General features: G+C 58.8%; 1 protein-coding gene across 1 annotated transcript; it reads left to right on the top strand.

The window, feature by feature from the left end:
- Positions 1-4,354: 4,354 nt before the first annotated feature.
- Positions 4,355-16,581, top strand: LHX4 (LIM homeobox 4). The gene is made up of 6 exons (XM_042807402.1): positions 4,355-4,551; positions 11,437-11,608; positions 14,842-15,044; positions 15,270-15,424; positions 15,850-16,021; positions 16,112-16,581. Exons 1-6 carry the CDS (start codon positions 4,476-4,478, stop codon positions 16,507-16,509), a joined length of 1,176 nt encoding a protein of 391 aa, XP_042663336.1. The 5' UTR covers positions 4,355-4,475; the 3' UTR covers positions 16,510-16,581.
- Positions 16,582-18,250: the final 1,669 nt, after the last annotated feature.

Consider the following 18,250-nt stretch of genomic DNA (forward strand, 5'->3'; position numbering starts at 1 on the left):
GGGTTTATCCCCAACATCAATAACACACCCCCCCTCCCTTTCGCTCCGTGTACCCCCTCCCCACCAGCTGCTCCCCCACGTGGGGCCGAGGGCTGGTGATGAGGGGTTGCCCACAGTTACCCCCCAGCCCCAAAATAGCTCGGGGGGGTGGGGGGGAAGCCAGGGGGATGCCATAGCGGGGTGAACTGGACAGGGGGATGCAGCAGGAGGGGTGCAAGGGATTAGGGCTGGGGCAGTGGGTGCTGGGGCAGGGGAGGGGGTGGGGGGTTAGCCCCGGGGGGGCTGGGGGGGGTTAAACTCAGCAGGGGGCTCACGGGCAGCCCCAAGCAGGGCGGCCCAGATTAGCATCAGGCCCTGGGAGCTAAAGCTGCCGTGCACGCAGGAAAAAGAGACTCCAGCAAATAGACTTTCCGTAATCCTGTTTGGTGCAGTCCCAATCCTCCCAGCCCCAGCTCTCCCGGGCTGTGGCACTGGGGGGGGGAGGGGGGAGGGGATGAGGGGTGTCCCCCCCAGCACCTGGGGAACCCCAGTGCAGGGCACAAATGGGCCGGTGCAGGCAGGAGGGTGCTGAGTGGGGGAATGTCTCCCCACACTGTCATCATTCCGCCCCCCCCCCCCCGGGATGATGATTTCAGGGCAGGCCCCCACCCAAACCCTGGAAGAAGGGGAGCAGCAAACTGTGCCAGGGCCACGCTCATGGGTGGGATGGGCTGGCCAGGGAGGGACCCCACTCCAAACCCCCCCGAGGTGCCCTCCCTGGTGGGGGTTACCCCTTCCCAGTGCTGCCACAAGCCGGGGAGTCCCCGGGGCCAATTACCCAAATGGCCGCAGGCTGGCGCGAGGCGGCCGCTATTCCCTAATACAATTTACCCTCAAGTGCAATTTAATTTTCCGCGAGGCCGGTGGCCGGCCCCCCGCACACCCAGCCACCTTCCCACCCCTTCGGCACTCGCTCCCTCCCACCTTGCCCCTCTTCCCTTTCCCTCCTTGGCGTGGGCAAGAGCCTTTCTTCACAGGCATCCCCCCCCTCTGCCCGCGCGTGGGCCATAAAATCACCGGGGTGGTGTCGTCTAACATTGATTAATTTTCAATTAAAATTAACAACACTCTGTCCGGCAGCACCCGTGAGGGAAGAGGCTTTCTCCAGCCGCTGGTGAGTACCCAGGTCTCTCCGTGCTTGTCCTCGCTCCGGGCCACCCCTGGCAATAGGGGTGTGTGGGATGGGGTCACGGGTAATTTTGGGGGTAATTAAGAAGTGGGGAGCAGCGGGGGGGGGGCGGCTGCTGGCGGGCTGCACACAGAGGGGCTCGGGGTGCCGTGGCCAGTGCTGCCAGGAGGGGAGGGGGCCCCATGCCAAAGGGTGGCTACGGCAGCTGTGGCCCCGTAAAGATCTGCCCCCGCACCCCTCCTCAGACTGGGAGAGCTGGTTTCATTATGTGAGGGGACTCTGGGAGCCGGGCTGAGACCTGGAAAACTCACTGCATGGGTGGCAAAAAGCCCTGCTGTTCAGCTGAGCATCCCAGCACCTCCAAACCCACTCAGGCTTTGCGTGACCAGGTGTGGGTTTTCCTTCCTCCCACCCCAGTTCTTGCCTTGAAACACCCTTGCTGCACCTGGGAATGATGCACGGACGTTCCCACCCCCCCTCCAGGTGCCCAAACCAGCCCCAATTCCTGCGTGCCCCAGGGCTGGGGCACACGAGGGCACCCTGGGGCTGGGTATCTGTGGACGGCCTGGCATTTACCTGCTTTTTTATTATTGATGAATACCGGCAGGGAAGGTGTGGGAGCACCATCCCTGCTGGCCAGTAGGTTTTGCAGCATCACGTCACGTTGCTCTGGTCTGCAAAACTGGGGGGTCCGGGGTGTGTGTGTTTGTGTGTGTGTGTGTGTGTGTGTGTGAGGCAACACCAAGGAGGGAGTGGGGTGTCTGTGTGGGGCCAGAGCCCCCCAAAACTGCCCCAGAAACACAACCTGATGAAAATCATGACATTCACCCTTCTGCAGGCTGGTCACCACCAACCTGTATCTCTGGTTTAGCTCCGGGAGGGAGAGAAAGCCTGGAGGGGGCCATTTCACACCCATCACATATAACACACACACACACACACCCCTTTCCTCGAGCACCACCAGGACCCAGCAGCATCTTGGGTGGCACAAAGTGGGGGTCTGCTGGGCAAACAGCGTGTGCTCACCCCCACCACCCTCTCCTCCCCATATGCTGCGCCAACAGGGTGTGCTGGGGAAAGCAAACCCAAAAGCGAGCAAAAAAACCCCAAAGCGACCAAAAAAACCCCCAAAAGCAACTGAAATACCACCAAGGCAAGGAACAGATGGGCAGCAGGAAGGATGGAGGGGGACAAAGCAATACTACAAGGCGGAGAAAGGGATGAAGGCTCTACTGGGAAGGTGTGGTGAGCTGAGAGCAAGCCGGGAGGAAGATGCTGGTGGGTTTTGGTTTATTTTTTTTAGTGGACATTGGTGGTGGCAGCTCGCCCGGAGCGCAGTGTTCACCCGAGGCGAAGGCTCGGTGCTGTGCGACTCCCTTTGCCTGCTCGCCGCTGCCATGAGTGATCCGGAGCGGGGCAGAGGGAGCTGGATCAATCTGGCAAAGCAGAAAAATGAATGAAATTTGAATTCCCTGAGGAGAAAGGAGGGGGGGGGGGGGGCGGGGGGGAGCTGTTATCCCAGCTGAGAGATAAATCAGAGCGTGCCAGAGCGGGGGGGAGGATGGAAGCGACTCCCAGCAGCGGTGGAATAATTAGGGAAATAGGTTGGGAATGCAAAGCGGTGGGACAGGGAGGCCACGGGGCAGCGTCCCGTCTGTCCTCCTGTCCGCACGTCCGGCTAAACTTCTCCTGTCAATCTGCTTTAGGGACCTGCTTCCCCGCGTCCCCGGGCTGGGAGCTGTGCTCCGGCGCGGCCGGCTGGCTGGGGACCCCGCGGAGGGACGGTGGCCCCTGCCCCGAGGGGCTGGGGAGCGCAGGTGGCCGGGGGCCTGGGCACACTTAATGCACTTAAGAGACGGCGCTTGATTTAGGGGAGAATGGGAGGGGATGGGAAGGGAGGGGGTTCACCTCCCCCGTGATGGGGAGCAGGTTTTGGGGGGCTCACTGGACTGCGAGGGGGGGGGGGGCTCATTCCTGCAATACATGCACACAGGTCTCTGCCCAATGATGCAAGATGAGCTGGTAAAATGAAGCTTTAGGGTTAAAAACTAGCAGCTCATTGAAAACCTATTGTTTTTTTCCTAAGGAACCATCAGGCTTAATGCATTTCTTAGATTTTATTACTTTTATTTTAAAACAATTCTTTTTTTTTTATTTTTTTTTATCAATTGCTGGTGCATCCCACCTGTACATTTCCTGAGGGGCTGGTCCAGGTTTGGGGTTTTTTTGTTTGTTTGTTTTGGTTTGTTTTGGTTTGGTTTTTTTTTTTTTTGTTTGTTTTTCTGGTGGGAAATTACTCTTCCCCAGCTGCATTTCAGCATGGAAACGAAGGCATGGAGGCGGGGGCGGCTGTGCTCTCGGCTGGGCTGAGCATCCTTCCCTCCCACGGTGTCCCCGCAAAGGTTTCACCCCTCTCGGGTAGGCTCAGCACCCTCAGCACCCCTCACCCGGGCAGAGCGGGACGCCACAGCACCCCGGGGCCGTTTGGTTTGGTGTCCCCGAGCGGGTGACGTGGTGAGCATCGGGCAGGGCGATGCTCGAGGTGCCCACGCCTGCTAACCCCGGCTGCGTTTTGGGGGGGCCCTCCTCGCTCGGCCCTCGCCCCCTCTTGACGCACCAGTTTCGCCCCGGTGCCGCAGGCTGGGTTGCCCCCCCCCGGGGTTTTCTCTCGGCGGAGCCCCGTGGGGATCCTTCTGGAAGCCGGAGTCAGGCCGAGCCCTTTGGTGGGTCTCGCCACCCCCGTGGAGCTCCACTCACCCGTGGAGCGGGGGGCAGCTCCCTGAGCCCCGGCAGCCGAGACCGCGGCCTTCGGCTCTTCGCTCTCTCCCACCAGCGGCGCCGTCAGACCGAGCGCCTTGGCAGAGGACAGCGGCCCCGGTCGTGACAGCACGATGTCGCGACAGAGCCAGCCGCTCCAGGCCCGGGCCCGGCGCGGCCGCGGGGCGTCCCTCAGCCCCCGCCCCTTCCCCGCAGGCCCCGCCCCCAGCGCAACAAACCACGCCCACGGCGCCCTTATGCCCCGCCCCCGCCGGCGCGGGGCGGGCGGCGATTGGCTTGGGGCGGCCGGGCCCGCCCCCGCCCCCCTGCGGGCGGTGACGTCAGGCGCGCTCCCCGCAGGGTGAATGAATGGGAGGCGGGCGGCGCTGGCGGGATCAGCTGCGGCGGCGCGCCCGGGCCGGCACCGGCACCGGCACCGGGACGCACCGGGACACACCGGCACCGCCGCCGCTGGGCTCCGCCGGCCCGGGCCGCACCTCACCTCTCCCTCCTCTCTTCTCTCCCCTCCACCGCCCCCCGGGCCAATAAAATGATGCAAAGCTCCGCGCTCGCTGCCGAAGGGGCTGTCAAGGGGCTTCCCGAGATCCTCGGTGTGCCGGTGCAACGTAAGGACGCTTTTTCTCCTCTCCCCCTCCTTCGCTCCCTGCCGCAAAGGCGGCCCCGGGCCGGCGGGGCAGGGCGGGCAGGGGCTGGAGGGGCAGCGCCCTGCGGGTGGGCAGGTGCCTCCCGCTCCCGCCCGGCCGCCTGCGCTTTGTTGGTTTGGTTTGGGGTTTTGTTGTTGTTTTTTTTTTTTTTCTTCTTTTATTTTGTATGTTTTTTTTTTTTATTATTATTATTTTTCCTTTATTTTTCCCCTCCGTGTTAATAGACGTGAAAATGCGGAGCGTGCGGAAGGGAGAGCGGGCAGCGGGAGCCGGGCGGGCCCGGCCCCGACGGAGAGGTCGGCGGGGCCGCGGCTCCGGCTCCGCGTGTGCAAATGCGTGTGCAGGTGCACAGCGTGGGCGTGGGGTGCCCCGGTAGCCGCCCGGCCCCGCGCACCCCCGGCCCGCAGCGCGCGACCCCTCGCTTAGATCGTTTGTCGCGACAGGCAAGCGCCTCGCGGGCGAGCGGCGGCGGTGGGGAAGGGACCCACGGGCGTCCGTGTGCGGTATCGGGACAGCGAGCCCGGCTCGGCTCCGCGCGGCGAGTGGAGCGATGACACCGTGTCTGCGCCTACCCCAAAATCACCTATGTATCTATAGGGGCACATATATGCGCTGTAGCTACAGGTAGCGTGTTCGTGTGAACGCATACACTCCGTGTGCTGGGGGGGGGGGATGATGTATATAAGCACGTCTGGGGGGAGGAGGGGAATGTATGCACCCACGTACGCGCGGATGTGTGTGTACATACGGCTGAATGGACCCCACGGGTGTACGGACTCGAGCGTGTTTTTAGCGGGACGCACACGCCGGGGCTGAGCCATAGGGGCCGGCAGCTTCCCCACTTCTATAGGGCCGAGCCCTACGCGGGGGGAGACCGTGTGCACGCACACCCCTATTATTATTATTTGTTATTATTATTTATGATTGTTATTATTAATTTCCGTTTGCAAACGATTACCGAGAACCGGGGCGTCCCTGCGGGCCCGGAGCTGGGGGGACCCCGCCGAGGGGAGCCGGGCGATGCTCATCCCCCACCCCCCCGCCCCGGGGCACCCGGAAAGTTGAAGGAGGGAAAGGGGGGGCAGCCCCGACGGCTGGAGGGGGCGAGATTTGTGAGACGGGCCCGGGACACATTTCGGGGGACACAGAGGGGGAAGCCGCCGCTCCCGGCAGCCGGTCCCCATCCCGCCGGGGGGGGCCCGTCCCCGTTAACCCCCGTTTGGGTCGCGTTGCTCGGCCCTGGGGGGGGCAGCCGGGCACGTTTAACCGTATTTTACCGCAGCAGAGGGGAAAAAAAAAAAAAAAAAAATCCCGGCGGGAACGTGCAGGGCTGGCGAGGGTCTGTCCCACGGCCGGGTCCTGACCGCCCCCCCGGCACCGAATAACGGCTCCGGTTCCCAGCCGCGGGGCCGCTTTTCTGGCCCCGAAACCCCACGGATTTAAGGCGAAATTAGGTGTTTTGTAGCAGCAATCGCTCCTTGGTTTGGCCCTTCTGGGTGACACCAAACTCTCCTGCCCTTTTCTGTCATAACCGACTTAGATCGGGAATTTATTAGGAAATAATCCAACGAGATACGATGATGATTTTTATTTCTTTAAGCGCAAAAATGAGTGGCAGGAACAAAATACGTGAGGGTGGGCTGCTATAAAACTTTCCATCGCTCGGCAATTTTCCCGCGGCCACTGCGAGCCCCCGGCCACCGGCTTTCTTGGCGTTACAGGTTTGGGGCCCGATCCTGCACCAGTTACACATGTGCCTGGCTCCCCAGGGTGAAAGGGCCCCCCCCGGGCTGGGGACACCTCCCCAAGGGGGTTCAGCCCCGCTGCCTGCGCCGGGGTCACCACCCCCACCCCCCCTCCCAGCAGCACCTCCATATTTCATCGGGTGCGCGCTGAAAATACGTGACATTTTCATTTCTAATCGCTATTAAATCGCAGGTTTTCGTCCCTGTTTAGCCTCCTTATTTTAGCAGGGACTGTGTCTTACAGCATCCACTTCGGTGAGATTTGGGGCAGCCGAGCCTCCCCCCCGCGACAAACCTAGCTACAGCTCAGCCTTGCAGACGGGCTTGTTAAAAAACATAATTCCGAATATTATTTATGAATATTGTTTTGCAAAGCTCACCGAAGTACAGACTTCTGCCAAAGCCTGTGGGAATCGTGCCCGGGTGCCGCCAGCCTCTGGCCAAGGGGCCGGGGGGGGGATTGATTAATCGCCGCTGGGAAAGTCGTTTGTATGCTGCAGAGAAATGAATTGGAGGGTTTTTCGGTTTAGTTTTGGTTTTATTTTTTTTTTTTCCTCTTTTTTTTTTTTTTTTTCTTTTTTTTTTAGCATGTGAAGGAATGAGGTTTCCTCTCCGCAGAAAGTCTTTTTAAGGAGTCCCCTCCTCGGTGCTTTCCTCGGGGCGGGTGGTTGGTGGGGCCCGGGGCCGCCTTTGTGCTCCGGTTTTGCACCCGCATTGCCGAGGCCCCCGTTCTGCAGCACCTTCCTCTCCGCGGGTGACGATCCCTCCCCCTTAAAAACAAGCAAACCCAAAACCCCCAAACCACACCAAACCACTAAAAAAGCCCCAAACCCCCAAAGCAGGGGGTGGTTTGCCTGGCGTGGCGCGGAGCCGGGCTGCGGGGTGCGCACCCCCCCCAAACGCTGCCTCCGCCCTCGGGTTTTGATTTTTGAGGCCACCCGCGAGTTTGTTTCGTTTCCATCGTTATTTTTTATTATTACTATTATTAATTAATGTATTTAATTATCTATTTTCCCTTCGGGGAGCGATAGGGATGGAAAGATGGACCCGGTGCTAATAAATCACGGGAGCGGCGGCGGCGCTGGCGGCGTGGGGCCAGCCCTCGTCAGGCCATCACTCGGGTGCCCCGGTGCGTGGGAGGGTGCTGTGGGGTGGCGGGAGGGGGGAGGACACGCAAAGCTGGCTAAGGGTTTTAACGGGATATGGCCAAATCCTTCCCTGGGCGGGAGGCAGGGATGCGCGCTCGCTGCGCGGTCCCTCTCCCGGGCACATCACCCCGGGGGGTGTGTGGGGGTGCATGTCGGTTTGAATTGAGGCTGCTGCATCCCTGGGGTGCTCCCCGGGGTGGAGAGGAGGGGGTCGTGGGGCTGTGTGCGTGTGTGTGGGTCCCACACCCCCAATCTGCCTGCCGGAGCATCCATCAAACCACCCTGCGCGCAGAGCCAGCCCTGAGATGCCGGTGGGCAAAACCAGCAGCGGAGCCCGTGATGCCGTTAATGTTATTCCTCTTCTATCCAATAATTTAGTTAAAACAAGTGAAATAAACGCGAGGCTTTCCGCAGGCAGGGGCGCAGCGCGGAGCTGGCCCCGGCGCGGCTGCCCCCGTTGCAAAGCACAAAGCAGGAGCGCAGGGGCTGTATTTAAGATGTTTTTCTCCCTGTTTGTGCCAGTGGGTTGACTGGGACACCTCCTGGTACCCCGGCAGCTCCCCCCTTTTTTTTTTTTATTATTGTTGTTGTTATTATTATTATTATTTAGCACAAGGGGGAGCCGCCAAGTTGATGCGAGTCCTGCCCATCGGTGTGCACACACAGACCCGCACGCATTTGGTTGGTGCCGTACACCTACAGACAGCTCGGAAGCAAAAAATTGGTCTCTTGTTTAAAAAAAATTTTTTTCCTCTGGAAATTTGGAGGAAGATACTGTATTATCTGCTGCAGTTGTTCGCTTGTTGAAATTAAGCTGTATTGCTGCCTTTAAGAAGGAGAAAGCTGTGTTTGTCAGCTTGTATGTATATATATATATGTATACACACATGCGAGTATATACATATACATACACATGTTTATATAAATAACCATTTGTATAGAAAACATGTTTCATACAGATGCATACATGTTTAGAAAATAAATGAGAAAGATTTACTTTGCAATGCCGCCGACCGTCCCTCCTGTCGGGGCTGATGCCGTGCTGCGTGCCATGGTCTATGCCAACGGCTTTCACTTTGCACTGAAATAGGCTTAGCAAACGAAATGTGGAAAATGTGGCTGGTGCCGACCTGCAACCGTGGTGTGGTTCTCAGCAGCGTGCCGGGGCGGGGGGAGCAAAGCATCCAGGTGTTTTCGGAGCAAGAAGGAGAAAAGGGACCTGTGGAAGCTGTAGATATTTTATTTTTTAAAAAATTTATTCTACTGTTGTTAATGCGACACAGGCTTAAATGCCAGCAATAAATATGGTCTGAAGGGCACTGGGATTGGAACTATCTAACCCTGTTAGTGATAAAATAAGCTGCCTTCATTTGAGATATGTGTCAGTACCCCAAAGTATTTTTAAATAATGGTGTTTAGGCTATAATGATACAGTTTTCCCCTGTGCTGTTTTCCTCCATCCCCACTTTCTTTCCTCTCCCCCTCTTCCTTTCTTTTCTTTTTTTCTTTTCTTTTTTTTTCTTTTTTTTTTTTCTTTTCTCTTTTCTTTCTCTCTCTTTTCTTTCTCTCTCTTTTCTTTCTCTCTCTTTTCTTTCTCTCTCTTTTCTTTCTCTCTCTTTTCTTTCTCTCTCTTTTCTTTCTCTCTCTTTTCTTTCTCTCTCTTTTCTTTCTCTCTCTTTTCTTTCTCTCTCTTTTCTTTCTCTCTCTTTTCTTTCTCTCTCTTTTCTTTCTCTCTCTTTTCTTTCTCTCTCTTTTCTTTCTCTCTCTTTTCTTTCTCTCTCTTTTCTTTCTCTCTCTTTTCTTTCTCTCTCTTTTCTTTCTCTCTCTTTTCTTTCTCTCTCTTTTCTTTCTCTCTCTTTTCTTTCTCTCTCTTTTCTTTCTCTCTCTTTTCTTTCTCTCTCTTTTCTTTCTCTCTCTTTTCTTTCTCTCTCTTTTCTTTCTCTCTCTTTTCTTTCTCTCTCTTTTCTTTCTCTCTCTTTTCTTTCTCTCTCTTTTCTTTCTCTCTCTTTTCTTTCTCTCTCTTTTCTTTCTCTCTCTTTTCTTTCTCTCTCTTTTCTTTCTCTCTCTTTTCTTTCTCTCTCTTTTCTTTCTCTCTCTTTTCTTTCTCTCTCTTTTCTTTCTCTCTCTTTTCTTTCTCTCTCTTTTCTTTCTCTCTCTTTTCTTTCTCTCTCTTTTCTTTCTCTCTCTTTTCTTTCTCTCTCTTTTCTTTCTCTCTCTTTTCTTTCTCTCTCTTTTCTTTCTCTCTCTTTTCTTTCTCTCTCTTTTCTTTCTCTCTCTTTTCTTTCTCTCTCTTTTCTTTCTCTCTCTTTTCTTTCTCTCTCTTTTCTTTCTCTCTCTTTTCTTTCTCTCTCTTTCTTTCTCTCTCTTTTCTTTCTCTCTCTTTTCTTTCTCTCTCTTTTCTTTCCTATTTTCCCCCCCTTTTTTTCCCCCTTCCCAGCCCTTTTTTTTCTCTTTCCCTTTTTTTTTTTGTTCCCTTTCCATAGCTCCCCCCCTCCCAGTAGCACCCAGGCCAGGATACAGGAGATGCTCCTCTCTCCCTGCCTCCAAGCCCCCCCCAGCACACCCCAGGCCCAGGCAAGGCAGCTCCCGACCCCCCGGAGCTGGCAGCATCACTGTGGGGAGCAGGGCCTGCGGGTGGGGGGCCAGGTGGGGCAGGTTGCTCCCACTGTTCCCATCCCTTGCCCCTTGCAGCCCAGCTCTGCCTGTGGGGGCTTCTTTTACTGCAGGTCAGTAAAGGAGCCACCCAGCTCGGCCACTTCTCTGGGGAAAGCAGAGTCCCTCCTAAGCCTCCCCAGTGCTTGTAGCAGAGTAAAAAAAAAAAAAATCAACCCCCCCCAATTCCCCCCGTCTCCAGCCGCTCACCGGCAGGAGAAGGAGGCAGCCCTTATGCATAAACATCTCTCCTGCTCTTATGCTCCAGCTATGGGCATGTTGCTTTTTTTTTTCCCCCCTAAAATCAATCTTCTTTCATGCGTGCGTGTCAGCACGATGTGCCTGGCTTTTACCGGGCAATCTTCTCCTGCAGACTTTTACAGCACCTCCCGTTTATTCTGAACTATGGGCAGACAGAGAGAGAGATAAATATCCAGCTCTCCAGATCTATAGGCAGACATTATGTAGGAGTCTGGATGGTCGGGTATACATCTTGCCTTAGGAAAAGCCCTCCTTCTCCCAGCATCTTCCCACAGCCTGGGTGCTGTGGGGGGGTACTGGATGGGGCTGGACCCGCCACCGCCGCTCTGCCCCTGTGCCCCACTGCTGTGCTCCAGCACGGCCTTGCTTCAGCCCACGTTTCCCAGCCATTTCCCATGGCAGGGGGCTGTAACTCCCCAGATGGATGACAGAAAGCGAGTGGAAACGAGCTGTTCCCCTCCCGTGAAAAATCAGGGTCCTGGGGAACAAAAGGGTTTTGGACCGTAGGGGGATGCAAAGTGTCTGGCACGGGCGGCTTGTGATCCTCGGGATGCGGCAGCAGCGGAGGGGAAGAGACGGTTGCCCATGTCAAAAAAACCTCTGGAGGGGGAGTGGAGGTAGTTGGTGTCCCACAAACCTGGGTCACAGTGGGGACCCTGTGGGTGAACCCCTGAGTCACCCTGGCAGCCTTGGCCCTTGGGGGATGGGGGTGGTTTTGGGAGAAATAAGCCGCGTCCTGGCTCGGGGGGCTTTGTTGGGGAGGGAGCGGGGGGCAGGCGGGGAGCACGGCCTGAAAAATGAGGTGCAGAAGAGCAAAGCATCATGTGCCTGGCGGGGCCGTGGGCTTTGCTATCCCAGAGATTTTGGGTGAAGGTTTGCGAAGGAAGATGTTCCCGAAGCTCATCACCCCGCAAAGCACCAGCACGAGCCACGCCGGCTGGGTGGGAGCACCTCGAGGTGGGGGGGGGCAAGGGGCTGCGGTGGCTGATACTGCTCCTCTCCCCATCTCTCTTCCCTCCCCACCCCCTGACCTTGCCCAGAGATCCCCCAGTGCGCCGGCTGCAACCAGCACATCCTGGACAAGTTCATCCTCAAGGTCCTGGACCGGCACTGGCACAGCTCCTGCCTCAAGTGCGCCGACTGCCAGATGCAGCTGGCCGACCGCTGCTTCTCCCGGGCTGGCAGCGTCTACTGCAAGGAGGACTTCTTCAAGTGAGTACCACCCGGGGGCACAGCCCCCTCCCCAAAAAAAGCATTGCCTCCCCCCACCGCAAAGCAGACACGCCGCCTACTTTTAAGTGTAGTTTCTCCAAAAATCTTCATCTGGCCTTTTTATTTATTTTTGTTGTTGTTGTTGTTGTTGTTGTTGTTGGGGGGGGTGGTGGCGGCGGTGTGGAAATAAAGGAAACGTCGGTGCTTCGCAGCTGCTGCAGGCTGGATGCTGTTTGTTGGGATTTAGCCTCCTGAAAACCCCGAATCCCCATGACGCTCCCATCCCACCCCTGCGCTGGTTTTAACCCCCCACGGGACGGGGAGCTGCTGGGCAGCGGCCTCGGCTCCGCTCGGAGCTAGAGGGCAGGAGAAACCCACAGAAGGCAGCGACAGTGCTGCCTGCTCCTGCCCGAGCCCGGGCTTTGCTGATGCCTTTTCCCTTCATCTTTTTGCCTTTTCTTTACATTTTTATCTTTTATCCTTTTTTTTTTTTTTTTTTTTTTGCTCCCGGTAGCGTGAAAATCTCATTTGATTTCACTGGCAGCTGCCTCCGAGCTGTGCGATGCCCCAGCCTCAGCGCTCCCCTGCTCCCACAGGACGGGACAACCCGTTTCCCGTTAAAAACGGACTTTTCAGCAGGGATGCTCTAGTCTGGGGCTGCTGGCGAAACTCGGGAGTTTTCCCAAGGGATGGCAGAGGGTGTTGCACCGTGGCCGGGCCAAGGGATCGCAGGGGTGCTGCTTTACACCTCCTGCGGGGGAGAGGGCCGGATCCTGGCCTGTGGGTGCCTTTTGCTGCCCGGGTGCAGGTGGCGGGGCCCGGCCAAAAAGCAGCTGCCTCACCTCGGGGACCGGGGCCACCTCCCCGCGCCATCGTCCCCTGCTCATCCCCGGCTGTGCTGTCTCTCCCCATCACCCCCCACCGCCCGCTGCCTGGCTAAACCAACCCACGGCGATTACACCCTCCGCTAATCCCCAGGCAGGACTTTCCCCTGCCTGCCCATCCCCGGGCTCTCAGGCCTCCTACATGCCTCCCCCCGCCCAGACATCAGGGCCAAAAATGCAGCTTGAATTTCTCCTTCCCAGCTGGGGAGTGTGTGACGGTCAAAGCAGCCGCTACAGCCTGGGTAATAACACTTCACTTCTGATATTTTCCAGCCTATTAATCTCCGAGTCATTTAAATAGTTGCCCAAAAGGTGCGGGTAATCAATGTTAATTAGAGTTGAAAGATCAGCGACTTTCTTAGATGAGGTCCTGCCTGGATTATTTGGTGCCAATCAATAGCATCTCGGCGTTCGCTCGGGCTCTCGCCTCACCTTTATTTCAACTGCTCATTGATTTTGGGATAGATAACCTGCAGAGGACGCGAGGATTTAAGGCCAACTTCAGAGGCAGGTTTGCAATGCAGGAGCTGCTTCTGAAAAGACTACATTTTTTCTTTTTCATCCTCTTTTCCTTTTCCCCAATCCCAGGTCTTGCTCCCTGGCCGCAGGCAGCTCTGTCCTGGGTCTGGGCATCCCCAGGTGGTGTGGAAACACCCTGGGATTTTGGGGAGGGTGGGTAAAATGGCTTTAATGGTGTTCTGTGAGGGGGGTGTGGATGGACAGAGGGAGGATGGGGGCTGCAGAGTGTGCACCAGCTCAGCCTTAGCCACAGAAACCCATCATCCATCTGTCTGTCCTACCCCTCCCTCCCTCTATCCCCTCCATCCCTTCATCACCCCCTCCCATCCCTTCATCCCTTCCCTCCCTCCCAGCTGACTCCGGGAGAGCTGAGATCTCCCCAGCAGACATCCGAGGACTCTCCCTTTAGGATACAAGCCCAGAAAATGAGACAAAACAGGTTTTTTTCTCCTCGCCTTCTGCTTCCAACACCCCTTCGGGCAGCTGCTGAAATCACACCGGTGCCACTCCTGCCCGGTGCCCCCCGCCTGTCCCTGGGTGACACCAGCGTGATTCGGGGGCAGTTTTGGGGACCCAGCTTTGGTGGTTGTGCCTCGGCTTTCCGGATGGCGTGAGGACACGGGCAGCCGCGGGGCTTGCGGGGTGATTTTGTGTGATCAGGGGATGTTCAGCCCTTGGGGGGGCAGTGAGAGGCGCTGGGGGTGGCACCCCCCTGATGCCACCACCCGCCCCTGCAGCCTTGGGGCTGGGGGCCAAAAAGCTTGTGTTTTTCCGGGCTGCCTCCTTTGAAGCAGAGGGGTCTGTTTGAGGCGTAGGGGACAAATTTATTCTGATAGCTTCGCTGCCCTGGGCTGCTGCTGCAACGCCAGGATGGCTCCACGGGGCCCTGTCGCCCCACTGATGGGATTTAGGGGTGCTGGGGGGAGCAGGGGAGACCCAGCAGAGCCCTTGGGGTAAGAGTGGGAGGTGGGGATCTGCCCTGTGTCGATCACAAAGCCCACGTGGCTGACGCCGAAAACGCCAGTGGCAACATCCACTTAATTTTGGCCTTCTCCTGTGCTGCCATGTGTCGCCCTCGCTGCTGTTACTTCAGTTTACGGCGGGTGTTACTTTGGGTGTTATCCAGGTGTTAGCCGAGTGTTATCCAGGTGTTAGCCGGGTGTTATCCAGCTCGTGGGTGCACCCACAGCGACAGGCACCCCGGGCTCTCTGCTGCAGAGTGCCTGCAACCCACGGTGGGCTGCTGGATGGGACGCGTGCTCCTCGCACGCTCCTCGCACCATTCTTGCACGCTCCTTCCACGTTTCCTGTCCCACCCTCGCAGGCTCCTCGCATGCTGCTTCCACGCTTCGTGCATGCTCCTTGCACACACTTTCTTGCACGCTCCTTGCAGCCGCGCTGTGGGCTTGCGTGGGCCCGCGTCTCCCCCGAGCCAGCACACCCAATGCAGCCGTGGGGCTGTCATTACGGTGTAAGAGCCCCATCATTCTGCATTAATCTGGGATTCATCATGCTAGCGGGGTGGTGTAATTAATTTATTTGGTATTAATGTGGATGAAATATGTACTGTCCTTGCAGCGGAAAATCAGGCAGCCTATAAGCATTAGTTAAAAGAACCATTAAAATCCAACCTTCCTCAGCTCCATTAGGCCGGTCTTTCAGGCTGAAGAAGATAAACCCCTGCCGTGTGAAGTGTCATGCATAATTAGGTTGATTGCTGGTTTAAACTCTGCCCTGTCTCCTGGACCACACCCCATCTCCGGTGGAAGGCCACCTCACGGGGTGGGGGGTGGGTGGAAGGGGCTCAGGGTTGCCCGCTTCTCCTTGCAGGCGTTTCGGGACCAAATGCACGGCGTGCCAGCAGGGCATCCCCCCCACCCAGGTGGTCCGCAAAGCCCAGGATTTCGTCTACCACCTCCACTGCTTCGCCTGCATCATCTGCAGCCGGCAGCTGGCCACCGGCGACGAGTTCTACCTGATGGAGGACGGGCGGCTGGTCTGCAAGGAGGACTACGAGACCGCCAAGCAGAACGGTAGGGACCCCCAAGGGGCTGCGAGGCAGGGCGTCCCACCGCGGGGTGGCCATGGGGCACGTCACCGCCGCCGTACCTGCGGGAGGGGGGGGGTCGCTGCGGGCTTTGGGGGTTGCTGGTTTGGGGGATTTTTTTTTTTTTTTTTTCCCCAGCGACGCGGGCTGGTGGTTTTGGGGTTGCTCGCGCTGCTGTGGTCGGGGTTGGTACCGGCTCCTTCGCTTGCAGATGACTCCGAGGCGGGCGCTAAGCGGCCCCGGACCACCATCACGGCCAAGCAGCTGGAGACGCTGAAGAACGCCTACAAAAACTCCCCCAAACCCGCCCGGCACGTGCGGGAGCAGCTCTCCTCTGAGACGGGGCTTGACATGAGGGTGGTGCAGGTGAGGCCGTGGGGATGCCCCTCTCCACCCTGCCCCTAGCGAAGAGGGGGGGGACACACAGGGGTCCCGCTGGGGTGCTGGGTTTCAGGGGTGCCAGGCTTCAGGGGACGCAGGGGTGGCATGGGTGCCTGGGAGCTGGGCTACAGGAGTACGTGGGTGCTGGGATGCAGGGGTGCTGGTGTTCAGGGTTGCAGAGTTGCTGGTTTGCATGGACGTGTGGGAGCTGGGCTGCACAGGTGCTGGCATGCTGGGTGGCAGGAGTGCTGGGCCACTGGTTTGCACTGGTGCTGGCATGTCGGGTTGCAGGGGTGCTGGGGTGTAGGGGTGCCAGGGCGCCGGCTTGCATGGGCACCGGTACGCCGGGTTGCAGAGGTGCTGGCGTGCAGGGGTGCCAGGGTGCCATCGGTGTCCTCGTTCCTCCCCAGGTGTGGTTCCAGAACCGCCGGGCCAAGGAGAAGCGGCTGAAGAAGGACGCGGGGCGGCATCGCTGGGGCCAGTTCTACAAAAGCGTCAAGCGGAGCCGCGGGGGCAGCAAGCTGGAGAAGGAGAGCTCGGCCGAGGACTGCGGCGTCAGCGACAGCGAGCTCAGCTTCCGCGGTGAGCGGGGCGCCGGCACGGGGCGGGGGGAACGCGGGGGTCCCCCCTGTGCTGACCCCCCGCCTCTGCTCTCCCTCCTCTCCCCGGCAGAAGACCAGATCCTCTCCGAGCTCGGCCACACCAACAGGGTCTACGGCCCCGTGGGGGACGTGGCGGGCGGACAGTTGCTGAACGGCAGCTTCTCCATGGAGGGGACGGGACAGTCGTACCAGGACTTGCGGGACGGCAGTCCCTACGGCCTCCCCCAGTCGCCGTCCTCCATCTCCTCCCTGCCGTCCCACCCGCCCTTGCTCAACGGGCTGGACTACGCCGTGGACGGCAGCCTGGGGCTGGTGGCCCACGGGGCGCAGGGGGTGAGTCAGACGCTGCGGGCCATGGCCGGGGGGGGCCCCACCTCCGACATCTCCACGGGGAGCAGCGTCGGGTACCCAGACTTTCCCACCAGCCCGGCCTCCTGGCTGGACGACATGGATCACCCCCCTTTCTAAGCGCCGCTCGCCCCCCTCTCCCCCCCCCGGCCCCCCTCGCTCCCCCCCTCACCAACCCCCCACCCCCCCCCCCCCCCCTCAAAAAAAAAGCCCACAAGCGCAGCACCGAGGGCACCCGCCGGTGGTTGACCTTTCCAGGATTTCCCACGGGAATCGGCTCCGGAGGGCTGGAGACGGCGGGGATGGGGACGGGGAGTGGGGGGGGAAAGGGGGGGCACAGCATCGGGTGAAGGCCGGGGAGCGGCTGTGCGTGGGGCGGGGGGGGCGCACGGATGCCTTTGGGTGTAAGCACAAGAGAGGTGTCGGCACATGGGACGAGGGGCACGGCGGGATGCGCGACGGCGGCGGCGGGGGGGTGGGGGGGGGGAAGGACAATCAGGGATGGCAGAGCCCGTCCCGGCGCCCGCGCCAGCCCCGCACCCCTCCGGCCGAGCACCGCTGCTATTTTCAAGAGTTATTTTTCGATACGGAGTTGAAACGCGACTCGGCGCTGCCCAGAGCCTCAGCGGAAAGAAAAGTCTATATTGTAGAAGGGTTTATTTTAGGGAGGCCGGGGACCGTTGCCCCGCTGCCCGCTCCGGGTGGGGTGGGAGCGGGGCTGTCGTGCGGCGGCTGCGGGGCTGTGGTTTATCCCCGGGCGTGCAGGAGCGCTTACAGCGCATCACTGCGGGTTTTTACCTTGGTTAGGCGGTGGCGAGGAATTGAAAAAGGAACAAAAAAAAAAAAAAAAGAAAAATGGAAAAAAAGCCTGCAGCCTGAGACGCCTGAGGGCCAAGCTGGGCTGTGGTGGGGCCGGTGGGGATGCTCGGAGCTGGCACACGGACAGCTTTCCCACCCTGGGGAAGGGTGGGTGATGTTTGCTCTGAGGGTATTGCAAAAAAATATCTCCCCAAAAGAAGGGAAAAAGGGCATTCCATCAACTGCAGAAGCACCCGCACGGTGGGCAGCAGAGGGGTTTGGGTGTGAGACTCTCCCCCATCCCGGCATCAGCCACCCACCCCCTCTGGTGCCGTGGGGCTGATGGACCCAAGGGTGGGTGCAGGCAGCCGGGGAGGACCCATGAGCCCCATGGGGTCTGTTCCTGGCTGGGCTCGCCCAGCACCGGCCCCTTTCTCAAAACCCACATCCCTGGGCTTGTGGTGGCCACCTGTCCACTTGCCGGCCCGGCCCAGCCCTCGCCAGGCTGGAGGCATCTGGCCCGAGGGATCAAATCCAGCTCCACGCTCCCTGCCCGGGGTTCCTGGCTCTGCCCCGGCCCCACGGGGATGCCCTGGCTGTGGGGTCCCCGCCATCCTCCCCCTGGCTCTGGGGTGATGCTGATGATCCCAGGTGCCCTTCAGGGAGGGCTGGTGGCCGATCTGGTTAGCCGGCTGCTGCCAGAGGCGGGGCTGGGGGGGGGGGGGGTGCTCCGAAAGCAAAGGGGGGAAAAAAAAGAATAAGAAAAAAATAATAAAAAAAAAAATGCCACACGAGAAAGCACATCACTGGTATGTCCCTGTCCCTCCTTGCCCCCTCAGCCGGGAGGGCTGGTGCTGCAGGGGTTGCCCCAGCTGCACCCATGTGTCTCCCCTCCCCACCCCCCCCCAGCCTTGGGTGCTGCTTTGTGCCAAGCCCCCGGCCTCGCTGGGCGCTGCGGGCGGCTGGTGGGGAGGGGGACGGGGGGGGGAGCCGTGCCCGCTGCTCTCCATCCCCCTTCTTTGACAAAGCCAAATGCCCCCTCCCCTCGCTGTGTAAATTTTGT

This window comes from Tyto alba, unplaced genomic scaffold (genome assembly GCF_018691265.1).
Source record: "Tyto alba isolate M040663 unplaced genomic scaffold, T.alba_DEE_v4.0 Super-Scaffold_1000006, whole genome shotgun sequence".
In the NCBI taxonomy this organism is placed as follows: Eukaryota; Metazoa; Chordata; class Aves; order Strigiformes; family Tytonidae; genus Tyto; species Tyto alba.

What these genes read in the sequence shown, in the direction of transcription:
- LHX4 (XM_042807402.1), top strand. Translation starts at nt 4,476, where the DNA reads ATGATGCAAAGCTCCGCGCTCGCTGCCGAAGGGGCTGTCAAGGGGCTT. An exon ending in TGCAAGGAGGACTTCTTCAA is followed by an intron (nt 11,609 to 14,841) that starts GTGAGTACCACC and finishes TTCTCCTTGCAG; the next exon opens with GCGTTTCGGGACCAAATGCA. An exon ending in CAGCGAGCTCAGCTTCCGCG is followed by an intron (nt 16,022 to 16,111) that starts GTGAGCGGGGCG and finishes TCTCCCCGGCAG; the next exon opens with AAGACCAGATCCTCTCCGAG.